The following is a 12,307-nucleotide window of genomic DNA, read 5'->3' as shown; positions in this document are numbered from 1 at the left end:
GGCTGGCTAGGGGCCTCCTCTCTCCTTATGTTCCTCTTTGTGTCTCCTTCCCTCCATTTTCAGTCAGGGAGCTCTTAGAAGAGGCCAGGATGGGAACAGAGTAATTCCTGGGATTAGGCTGGGCCAGAGAGAGCCTTGGGAAATGTCTATTAAATGGCTAACTCAGCAAGTCTAACAGCTGAAGATGCTAGGAGTCCAGTATTTTTCAGCCTCAGCCCCTGAGGCCCACCCCCTTGTCCTGGCTCCCACTGGCCACCAGGAGTCACCAGCTGCTTAGTGTCTGCTGAGCCATTCTCCAGTCTCTTGGGATTCATGGCTGGAAAAGCCAGTCCTTCCAATAGCCACCAGTACTGCATGCTTATATGTCAGGCACAGTGCTCTACTTTTCAGGCAGTGTCTTACTTGTTTCTCTCAAGCTCCTTGGGAGGTAGTTTCTTTCTTTCATAGGTGATAAAATTGACACTCAGATGAAGTATTGTGAGATCACACAGCTGGCGCAGCTAGATCATGACTTTTTTTTTTTTAAACAACAAAATAACATTTTGAGAATCTGGGATCCCTGTTGTGCAGGGCACCCTCCCCCACCCTCTGTACCCAAGCTGTGTGTGTCCTGCCACCACCATTACGGGGGGATTCTAGCCTTGTGTCTAACCCTAAAGCCCTCCCTGTGTCCTCTTTTTTTTCCATTCTGGGCTCTGGTCACCTAGGCCTGATTATGGAGGGTCAGGGTCCCTTGAAGTGTGGGGCATGCAGGGCCACAAGAGTGAGCTGAATTTGAATCCCAGGAGGCTGTTACCGTCTACACCACTTGGGGCAGGGACCTCACGGAGGTGAAGACAGCTGTGAAGGCTGCTTAGGTAATCTAGAAAAAGGTGTTCTGAAATGATGGACTCAGCTCTGGGGGCCCCAGCCCCTCTGCTTCCTGTAAGTGTTCCCTTCTTCATGGGCCAATCTGACAGCACACCCTTGGGGCACAGTTGCTTCTCCTCAGGGAGCACATGCACAGCTCAGCTTGCTTGGAAGGAATGCTTCCTGGAGGAGCAAGTCTGGAAGGGCCAGTGAAAGGCCAAGGCATTCCAGGGAAGGGGTGGCTGTGGAGGAGGAGGGGCTGGCAAGGAATGAGCAGGGGGAGCTCAGAGGAGAGGCAGCTGGGAAGGCTGCCCCTCCACCTAGCCTTTGAAGTTGGTAGAGAGGGTGAGGAGAGTCCTGGGGCTAAAAGCCTCTGTAGGCCTTCAGTATCCTCTGCCTTATAGGTCTGCATTCCTTCCAGGTTTTCAGTCCTCAGGTACTTGGGCTGCCTGCCTGAGTTGGGTCTCTAATGACAAAACTGAAATGGCCTTTCCCTTGCTGTGCACATGGGCTGAGGCCCAGAGAGGGCCAGGGTCCTGTGCAGGGTCACACAGCAGAGGTGGGATAAAAACCCAGGACTCCCTCTTTTCTGAAAACTGCCCTCAGGTTTTGAGAGAGGGGCTGTCCCAGGCTCTGCTCCCAGTGGTCTTCTACCAAGAGACCTTGGGCAAGTCAGTGTCTTCCGGGGTCGGGGAGGAGGATTTTCCTCACCCGTGATACTTGCCGTCCCAGAGCTCTGGGCCTCACCAGAGGTGACAGAGCTCTTCTCTGGGGCTGGTCTGCAGGCAGGAGTACTGCCTTCTCTGTCTGCCCCGGCTAATCAGGCTTGAGTGAGCCTAAGACTTGACAGGGAGAAACAACCAGAAGCCCTCATTCTGGGCTCCTCCTGCCCCTTGGTCATGTCGCTGGAAGACACACCTTAGCTGGAGTCTGCTATTCCTGAGTCTTCCCCACCAGATGTGAGACCCTTGGTGATGGGGATGAGATCTGAGTCATTTAGGTCTCTAGTGCCCAGAACAAGACCTGGGCAGTTTGAATTTGATATCCAGTAGGGATTGAATAGAGGTGGTCACGGCCTTCAAGAAGTTCTCTGGAAGAATCCTGGTGGCACCAGGTTTGGACCCACCTGTGGAGAGTCAGCATACTACATCTGTGTACGGGTTGTTTTCTTCCTCTGAACACACATCTACTGCTCAAACATATTTCCATCTTCTCTGCACATTATTTCAGTTAATCCTTCTGGATTTTAGGACATTTGTATTGTCTTCTTATTCCCACTTTACAGATGAGACAAGCAAGGCCCAGAAAGACGAAGGGGTGAGCCAGGCCTTGGCTGATCAGGGTGGCCAGGGGCTTGAATACAGGACTTCTGACCAGGCTCCTCTCTCACCCCTCACAGGAGCAAGAGGGTGGTGAGAACAAGAAAGCCGCTTAGGTGTTTAGCAAGCAGTGCGGAAAGCGTGTGAACCCTAGTTGTGGTTTCATTTCTGTTGTTTCAGGAGAACACTCCAGGAAAACATTCCCAGACCGGAGCTCTCAGAAACAGACATGGCAGAAGTACTTGTTTTTTTGGCCAGTGGGACCAGGGGAAAATGGTCCAGGAACAAGATGCTCTTTGGCATTCACAGGGTTCTTGGCAGATCAACAGTGACAGAACAGTCTAGGAGGAAACTTAACACTGCTTGCGTCAAGTTGTAGGATTTCAAGACAAATTACAATTCTCTTTTTCTAAACTAAGATTTCTGTAACTTCATTGTGTTTTTGTTGTGAAAAGCTTCTTTGGAATGAACAAAATAAATGCAAAGATTCAGAACAGCTAGATTTTGTTGGGAAGCCACTCAAGTTAGGCAGTAGCCCCCTAACCGACAGCTGTGGCTGGTCTTGGGCAGGGAGTGAACACAATTGCCTGGGATGTGATAATCCAGAGGATGGTTTGCTTTCTCCGGGGTGGAGCAGGGGGGGGTGGTGGTGGAGGCCGGAGAGTCCAATGGCTTGAATTTCATCCTGAGAAGTCCGTGTGTTAGTCTGTGATCTTTCTGTGTGGTGTTTTCACTGTGTCTAGGAACTGAGCTGATCTAGCTTAACAGAAGAGCTGGATAAGCCCTTGGAAATCATCTCATTCGACTCCGTTCAAAGCTGGGGATGCAGAAACCCAGAAGGGAAGGTTGTCCCCATCAAGTGGTGGCAGGGGTAAAGCCAGATGACATCCTCCTACTTGCCTCTCTGGCTGGCTTGTGGGTCGGGAGACGGTCAAAGGTCAGAGAGGAAAGGGATCCAGGCAATGTGCTGTGAATTTGGCTTCACTGTTTGACAGTTTATTCTTTTGAAGGAGGCCAAAATTTAGCTGGGGTGCTGGGGTGGGACAGTTAGTTTAACTCTGTCCCCTGGTCAAGACTAAGCCTCTGATGCCAACAGCAGTCTCAAATGTGGTATTCAATGTACACCCTCCCATATTTCTGTGGAACATTCCTTCCCTTGACAGCCCTGTGTGACTATGAGGCTGGAAGAGAGCAAGGACCCAAGCAGTGAAGGGAAGGTCATGGAAGGTGGGGACAGGTGGCAGTGAGGAATGTTGGTGGTGACCACCTGGTGCCACAGCCTCCATGCATCCTTCCTGGATCCACAGTATTACCGTCAGGTTTCCACCAGGACATGGAGCCTCGGTTCCCACAGCCATCAAGTGGGAGTCAGGATTTAACTCCACCTTCTGACTCCAAAGTCCATGCTGCCATCTCTCATGCTACTGGTGGGAGTGTCAACAGATACCATTATTTTGGAGGCCAATTTGGCAAAATCTAACAAAATCAAATGCTCATATAGCTTTCTAACTCTCAAATTACATATTTAGGAATTTACCCAATATTTTTACTGGAACCAATTTATAAAGAATGATGTACGAAGATGTTGTTTTCCACTTGCTAATGGCAAATGGATGGAGACAATCTAAACATCCATCACTAGAGCAGGCTTAAATTATGATACATCCAAACCATGGAATAGAAGAGAGCCTTCAAACAGAATGAGGGAAACCTAATTATATAATCCCATGTATATAGGAAGGCAATGTGTATGTGTATAAGTTTTATGCACAGAAAATATCTGGAAGAATGCATATTGTACATACCCAGCTCTGGGAAGAAGAGAACCGTGGGGTCCTTCCCTAAACAGACTGAGCCCTGGCCCTCAAATGTGGCTGTGGGCAGCCAGAGGGACTCGGCCGTTGACTGGGAATTTATTTCCTCTTCTCTGTATCTGTTTTATGGTTTAAAAAAGGAAGGCCTAGGAATGACTTTATAAAAAGCATTGTCTGTTTGGAAAGGTCTATTTACCCCAATTTTTTTTATATGGAAAACTTAGAAAACTGAATTTCTTTTTTTTTTTATTATTCAACATTTTATACATAATAAATACAAACTTTTTACAGCCACTGTAAAGAAAGCACATCTGCACAGAGGCACTCCCTCCGAACCTGGCCCTGTGCACTGTGATGCTGGATTATATGTCCTGGAGGGAGGGGTTCTGTTTAAAAAGGAGGCATATTTTTACAACTTTTGTTTTTTTTTTTTTTAAATAAAATTAGCAGCTCTTCCAAAAAATATTTTAAAATATAACAAAAGATTTCAAATGACTCTCTGAGAATGTGGAAAATCCAGATTCAAGGACAATTTGGCTAGCTAAAGAGAGAAGACAAGACTGGGTAGCGAGAACTGCCTGATTTAAGCACTTGGAGGATTGTTTAAAGTGCTTTGAAGATTTTTAACATGACAGAGAACTTTAAAATCTTAAAAAAGCCACCCTTTTCATTTCTTTTTTAAACTTAAGAATAAGTTTGATAAACACAAAAAGACCTCAAATAGATCAACAGGTTAAGAAATGCAAAAAACAAAATAAAAACCCCAAATCACAGAGAAGACTCGTCACTGGGTACTGTCACTGAAGTGATCAAACGACTAACTGAAGATTTCTCCAGCTATAACCTGACTTTTGGTCAAAAATCCCATGGGGACATTTGGCAAGCATTTCAAGTTTTTAAAGATTCTTAGGAGGGATGGAGTTTTCAAAGCATAATACAACTTTTAGACTGAATTCTGCAAATTTGATTTCTTAAGAAAAAAAAAAGCAACTGCAAAAACTCCCTCATTGCTGGGTTCAGCTCTCCCTATCTTCCACAGGGGGTGGAGTGCCCACAGAGACCTCCCCCGGGCCACTTGCCACTGCGAGCTCGCCAGCCTGTGGAGAACGCTTCCTCGGCTCTCCTGGTGATAGGGAGAACTTGTCAGTCTGCACTTGTGAGCGGTGTGCCATCCTTTAGTCCTTCTGCATGGGCAGCTGGTTTCCTCCATGAGCCACAGGTGGTTCTTCCTCCCAAGGAAATGTCGAGTCAGGGGGAGCTGGGAAGCTGTACTTTCTGTGGGGTTTGGCTGCTGGTCGGGAGCAGCCGCAGGCTGGCTGGCTGGGCTTGGGCTTGGGAATAAAACAGCACGAGGGGCCTCCCCAGTAGAGAAGCTCAACAAGGGAAGCATGTGTCCCCAATTTATCTAGAGGTTCAGACTCAAAAGATATTGATCAGAAGAATATATGCTGCAAAAATTAAGATGAAAAAATACCCAAATACAAAAAGAACATTAAATCAGCTCATTTCAGATCCGGAAGCTCCATTTCTGCTTCAGCCGCAGCCTCCTTTCTATTAGTCTATGTGATGGATCAGAATCGGCTATGAGTGCAGCCCCTCCGTATTAGCTCCACTAACACTAAATGAATGGCGTAAATATTAATACAAAGGACACTGTTACTGTTTTAAATCTGTTAGCTGTGGAAGAGATGTGCATTAATGCAACTGGCGATAAACTCAGGGCAGTCCACTTTTTTTCCAATAAGGTTTCACTTTCTCAGTCTGGGGACTAACTGTGGGGAGGAGCCAGCCTCTCCTGAAATCCCTCTTTCTAGTTCCTTATGTAGCCAACATGATCTGATTAAACTCAATCAGACAAGCAAAAGCCACTTGAAGAAAGATGAGGATCTTTGCCACATCCTTGTGGCCACAGTAATATACTGTACGAGTGCCCATGATCAGTTTCTCTGTGACCGTGCCCCGAATGAGGCCTGGTCTCCAGTCTCATATAAAAATGGACCAATGATAGGCCTGAGGGCTGTCCCCCTCTGCTTCTAGGGCCCACTAGACTTTGTGCTATGGTAGGAGAGATGACATAGAAAATGACAACAAAAAAAGGCACAAAATATTCAAAACGTGGGAGGAGTGCACCAGGCTACCCAGTCCCATGCTCCTCCTTGTTTTTGCTCTGTTCAAGAGTCATCATCATGCAAAGGTGCCTAAAGAACAAGAATGGCCAAACGCCAAGCCTGGCCTTGATTGTAGCAGTAATGGCTGGGTAAACCCATCATCACACCAGTGTGATTTCTACATCCTCAATCTTCTCTGCTGGCCTTCGGTGGTTCTGTGTAGGTGGAGGGGGAGCTGCCCGGACCTGAGCAGGAAACAAATACATGGATTGTCAGTCAGCTTCCTGATTCGGTGCCTGAAGCATCCACATCCCAACAGGTCAGTTTATCCACAGTCCTGGCCACCCCAGGGGTCTCAAATGCTCTGACCATGAAAGCATGTGCTTCCAAAGTAATTCTCACTATTTTTCACACCAAGGAGTTGCTGTGCTGTTGAAATGTGGAACCCACAAATCAGGTTCTTGCCTCGGCTGAAAGCTTCCTGGGCCTAAGAGTCACCATAGCCCTAAAAGCCTCATCCAAAGCAAAGGCCTGGAAGTGGAACCCAGAGAGAGCAATGCTTGGAGAACTGAACATCTTTCAGCCTGTCTTGGAAGGAGAGCTGCACAAGATAAGACTAGAGAGGTGGCCTGGGGTGAAGTCATGAGGCCTCATAAAGCCATGTTAAGAAATTTGAGCTTTACTCTGTGGGCAAAAAAGGAGGCTTTGGTGGGTTTTAAACAGCAGTAGCAAAGGTATGAAAGGATGACTGGGATAGCAGTTTGGAGAAGAGGGGGCTGGTGGGCAAGAGTATAGGTAAGAAGACAACTCAGGAGGCTCTTGTCAAGTGAGAGTTAATGTTAGCCTGACCTAGCCATTGGTGGGGGTGGAGAGAAAAAAAGACTGGACAGTTGTCTCCAAGGTAAATGTGGCAGGATTTGGTGATGACTATTTATGGGAGGCAGGGCCAGGGAGCTATCAGGAGTGATGCCAGAGCAGTGGTAGAAAGGAGGTTCCACTCACTAAGACAGACAATATGAGAGAAGGAGCACGTCTGGGAGGGAGGACAACTAATCCATTGTTGCTGAGTTTGGGGCTCTGGTATGTATACACTGAGATATCCACAAGGCCGAAGCTCAGGGAAGAGACTGGATTGACAGTTGTAAGTCTGGAAGTTGTCAGTAAATGCATGGTTATCAAAGCTGTGGGAATAGATGAGTTGGCACAGGGAGAGCGAGTTTAATGACTTCAGGACAAGCAGCCCATGGAAGAACCCCAAGGAGCATCAGCAGAGATGGGCTGAAGCAGAGAAACATATATAGTTCAGTGAAAAAGAAAGGGCCAGAGAGCAGAAAGCAAATGAGGAAAGGGCTGTGGAACAAACTGGCCCACTTCTCCCCACTCCCACCCATACCCAGCAGTCTATGCTGTCATCTTCTCTTGCTTGGACCACTGCTCCAGCCTCCTAATGGCTCCACATGTCTGTTCTGCCACCTTCCATTCACTCTCACTTAGTTGCCATAGCAATGTTTCAGAAATGCAAAACCAGTCACTTCACTGTCCTGCTTACAACTTTGCAATGGCTTCCTATTACACTTAGGATAAAGAGCCAAAGTCTTTAACAAGGCACTCAATACATGTCTGAATGAACGAAGCCAAAGGAAGTGAGTGGTTCAAGGAATGGTGTCAAATGCTGATAAGCAGTTCAAGGAAAATAAATGCACTGGGTACGTGTGGGAAAGTTATGACCCTGGAGCCATTTCACAGGGAGGTTGGGGGAAGGAGTCGATGGCACCGAGTGAAGGGTGAGTAGAGGTGATTATTTGTAAGAGTAGATTCTCCTTGAGAATAGAAGCTCTTAAACATCAAAAAGCATGAAGTATATCTCATTTCATCTCTGTTCCTCAAAAGAGGCCAAATATAAGCCTGGAAAATAGGTTCTCAATAAATGCTCACTAAGAAAAAGTGTTCTTGTTTCACAGTAAGACCACTCTGACGCTCACAGAAATTGTAGTTAAATACACTTCCATGGCTATCTCACCAAGGCTCAGTGAGAAAAGTGCCAGTGTAGACTAGACCTTCCAAGATGTGCCGATTTTTATAGCCTTCATTTTTTTTTTTTTAAAGATTTATTTATTGGCGAGAGAGAGAGAAAAAGAGCACTCGCATTCACAAGTTGGGGGAGGAACAGAATCCTCAAGCAGACTCCCTACTGAGCGAGAAGTCCAAGGACACGGGGCTCAATCCCTTGACCCATGAGATCAGACCTGAGCCAATGTGAAAAGGTCTAAGCTTAACCGACCGAGCCCCCCACAGGGACCCCTTATAGCCTTCATTTTTAAAAGCTCTTTTTACTGTCCCCAACCTACCTGACCCTTGCCTGGGGGAATGAGCATAGCACAGGGGCCACAGGGGGACATTAGTTTTTAGCTTTCAACTTAGAAAAACTGTGCATTCTGTAACCCTGCCAGATAAGAGACTTACAGGTCGCAGTTTGCCATATGAGGTCTCAGGAGTATGCCTTGATGCCTGTGAAAATCCCGGCGATTCGGCAAGGAAGCTGTTTTCTAAGGGAAGGAACCAAGCAGCTCATTTTATTTGTGGTGTTGAGCAATAAGAATGCTAATGCGGATGGGTCTGCTCTTCAGGTGAACATGTGGGTTTCTGAATGAAAATGAATTTAGATCCATGCCAGGAGAACCCTTACCATTTGCTGAGGGAGAGCGTGGGAAGTACTGGGAGCTCCTCTTATCTGGGCTGGGGTAAGGGCTGCTGGGAGGCTGGTCATACAGCGGCAGTGGAGGCAGGGAGCCCGGCGGCTTGGGGGAAGGAGAGATCTGCCACAAAGGAAAGAGAATCTACGAAGTGCTCACACCTCAGGAAGGAGAGGCCAGCTGGCTTCTCTGACTATCTCAAACATACTACTTTTCTCTGCAGCTCAGGTAGAACTATACACAATTTTTGTCGGCCTCATTAGAAGCACGTGAGCTTAGGATAACAACCCCAAACCTGATTTTGTGATGCATTTAACTTTTTCCTCAGAGATCTCATTACACTACTGATTACAGTTTATCGTAAACAGTCATCAGGTCAAACCATTCTCTAGAGTTCTACTGAAAATCTACTAACTTGGTCAACTCAATAAATCAAGTGAAGAACAAAGAAAGGGGACAAGTTCTATTTTTTTGTGAAAATAAAATAACTGGCTGTCTCTGACTTCCTCACATTTTGTAAACATTGGACTAAGTAAGTGGTCACAATGTCACACAAACAAGGTGGAGAGACATGTCCCTTCTGGTCATGGATCTGCCAGGCCTGCAGTGACCCACCCGATTTAGGGGTTTCCTGTGAAGTCAAGTTTTGCTATGATGAGCTGAGCACAGAGCCACATCAGTGTAAGGGGGCTCCGGCAGGCTCATCCGTCCTCTAAAAAGGACTGGCAGGCAGGCTCTGCCCGCGATGGAAAGAGTAGTATTTTCACTCCCTAAACTAACTACAGAGACAATACATCTCTCTCTGATTTCTGTCTTTCTACCAAACCATTCTTTTGTATGTCACTTACAATTTATCCTTTCGGTTAACTGATTCAGAGCACAGAAAGTGGACAAATGGAGGTCTGATACAGCCATTACCCAGGAACCAGGCTGGTAAGTCTCTGCTTTTCCAAACTCAGTTTTCAGAAACCCCGCAACAGAGGGCTGGAGTGGGAAGGTGGGGCTGAGACTGTAGCCCCAGTCCGCAAGGGTCAACCACCGCCTGGGGCAATTTTCTTTAAACACCTTTAAATTCCGTTTTCTCTCCTCTCACGTACCTGAATCTCTCTCATCCGCGGAGTGTCACCATTTTCTGAGGCTGAAAGTTCCTCCACTAGCACCGATGGGAAAACTCCAATCCGCCCACTGAATTCCCCTTCCCAGAAGCCATCGTCATCCTGGTTTTCTTTGTTCAAGATTCGGATGATTGCTCCCTCAGGAAAGGATAATTCATCATCTGTCTGGCCCTCATAGTCATAAAGTGCTTTCACGAAACAGACTAGGTAGCAAGAGGGAGAAAAATGCATAAGGACGTGGACAGCCGGGTTCCTTCTGCAACCACCCCTATGCTCACATGACAACTAAAAGACCATCATACAGGGTGACAGTACAGTGGTCATTTTTTTACTCACTGAAGATCAACTTCAGGGTTCTACTGTAGAGGATAAATGTGACCAAATAACAGAAAACAGAACAGGGATAAAGTTTTGCTTTTTAACCCACTGAAGGCTGACTCCAGGGCAATACTGCTTAGGCCAAATGTGACCAAATAAAGAGTGCCTTGTTTCAGTCTTTACCACTGGCATCTCCGTTGAGGCTGCCTGAAACGAGCTCGGCCTCCGTGGAATTGCTGGATGTGTGTGACCGACTGTCCAAGGCAGCCAAGGACTGCAGCATGCTCAGTAGACTGTTCGAGGTGGGAAACTGTAGGTACTTTTCTGGCACATAACCCACTTGGCCAACTTTATTTCGAGCCTGAGTAAAAGACATGTGACAAAATAGGTTTGCACACACAATCTGGACAGGGCAAAACAGGAACCAAAACAAACTCCTAAAAATGTCATGAGAAGGGGCGATATGAGCAAAGGAATATACCTTTACCCAGTCTTCCATATCTCCATCTTCAATCACTTCTAACACCTCATGTTCCTCAATGGTCAACTCATCTGGTTGAGAAGCCTGCAATGTAGGATGGTCATGGACAAAATTAAAAAGGTTAGATAAAGAGCAGATGTGTGCTGGTCATAACAAAAACTGGGGATCAAAATACTGAAATGATTTTGAAAAACATACTGAACATAAAAATTTAAGGGTTGTAAAACTATCACAATGAGGTGAAGTTTTGCTTTAAAAAAACAAAATAAAGCCACAAAAAACTGGAGAAACGGAATCCTCAAGAGGCCATCAGGTGCCGTGAACACAGCACTCTGCTGGAAGCAGGGGACCGGGGCTCCGGCTCCAGCTTACGTATCTAGTGGTTAGGTTATTCAACTTCTTGATGCCTCCATTTCTTCAAAATGACAATCCTGCCATTCTGGGGAGGATGGGAGGGTCAGTGTGGGATGAATAAGCTGAGAACCATGAGGATTTGGGAAGCACAGGCAGGGCAGCAAGCACGGCATCAGAAGTGCACAGAGCGCTGCGTGGAGGTGCAGACTGTGAAAATGCAAACAGCTATGTACATGGACCGGATGACAGCTTGAGCAGTGCCGAGACCTGATCTGGAATCACTGTCTGATAAACCATGGCCAAGAGAAGAAGGCTGGGAAGGAAATGACTGAGACTGGTCACAGTTTGGATTTCTTATGCTCTAGCTTAACTGTGGAGACTGGGCTGGTCCACTGAGATGCTTCTGTACGAGCTGCTAATTGGGATAGTTTCATTATCTCTGACCGCAGGAATCCACCAGCACCAGCCACCCCAGTACTGTTCCTGAGACTGCAGCATCAGAGCAGACACTCAGGGGCTCTGCAGAGGGGCTGGAGAGAAACCGTGTGGCTGTGCTTCCTAAAGAGACTTGCTGTCACATGTAACAGGGAGAGACCTGCTGGCGTCTTCTGGCTCTCTGGTGAACAGGCTTAAAAGCATTCCCCAAGTCCCAAGATTAGTTACAACTATAGAACCAAACTATAAGACCACATAGTTTTTCAAATATCACAATCTCCAAGTGTATATTATCTTCAAGTTACACAAGCAAAAATAAGGCAAGATAATGGGTCACTTTATTGACTCATTTCCCATTTCATGTGCGTTATAATATTTCATCAAACCCAGATTCTGGATATTGCCACAGCTTCTTGAGATGTTTAAATAGAATTGAAAATGGCTGACCAGTCACAGAAATCCTCCAGGACCAGAATTACCTGATTTTGAAACTGACGGGAAAAAAAGCTCATTGATTCATGACCACTTTTCCAACGGAATTTCTTTGCTAAGCTGAAACTACACTATACTTTGACTACACCAGCAAAAGGCAACAGTATAACAGACATTTTCCCTAATTCCGTGGAAAGACTTAAAAAAGTTATCAATACAACGGAACTTCTGTGTGTGTGTATCCTTCAAAGCAGGAAGGATGAGAATACCTTTAAATAAACTGTTGCCCTTGTAAAAACGTCGTGGAGGGCCATGCAAGTTGTTCAGTGCTATTATATAATATCAGCGGATGCTAGGTTGATCACATCATCCCCAAACAGTGACTAAGT

General features: G+C 46.4%; 1 protein-coding gene across 8 annotated transcripts in view; it reads right to left on the bottom strand.

Moving 5' to 3' along the window:
- Positions 1-4,371: 4,371 nt before the first annotated feature.
- Positions 4,372-12,307, bottom strand: part of FCHSD2 (FCH and double SH3 domains 2) — a 273,812-nt gene continuing 265,876 nt past the window's right edge. For 6 of the 8 annotated variants that reach the window (XM_032360435.1, XM_032360434.1, XM_032360438.1 and 3 more), the window contains 6 exons: positions 10,698-10,781; positions 10,400-10,577; positions 9,881-10,101; positions 8,777-8,906; positions 8,554-8,636; positions 4,372-6,335 (listed from right to left, as the gene is read on the bottom strand). In XM_032360435.1, coding sequence (XP_032216326.1) covers positions 6,252-6,335; positions 8,554-8,636; positions 8,777-8,906; positions 9,881-10,101; positions 10,400-10,577; positions 10,698-10,781 — 780 coding nt within the window. In that variant the 3' untranslated portion in view covers positions 4,372-6,251. Of the gene's footprint in view, positions 6,336-8,553; positions 8,637-8,776; positions 8,907-9,880; positions 10,102-10,382; positions 10,578-10,697; positions 10,782-12,307 lie in introns of those variants that run through there. The other 2 variants (XM_032360440.1, XM_032360441.1) reach the window with 2 other exon arrangements.

The sequence above is a fragment of the Mustela erminea genome, chromosome 9 (assembly GCF_009829155.1).
Source record: "Mustela erminea isolate mMusErm1 chromosome 9, mMusErm1.Pri, whole genome shotgun sequence".
In the NCBI taxonomy this organism is placed as follows: domain Eukaryota; kingdom Metazoa; phylum Chordata; class Mammalia; order Carnivora; family Mustelidae; genus Mustela; species Mustela erminea.
Note: the sequence above shows the minus strand (reverse complement) of the source record. Positions and strands in the feature narration are given on the sequence as shown.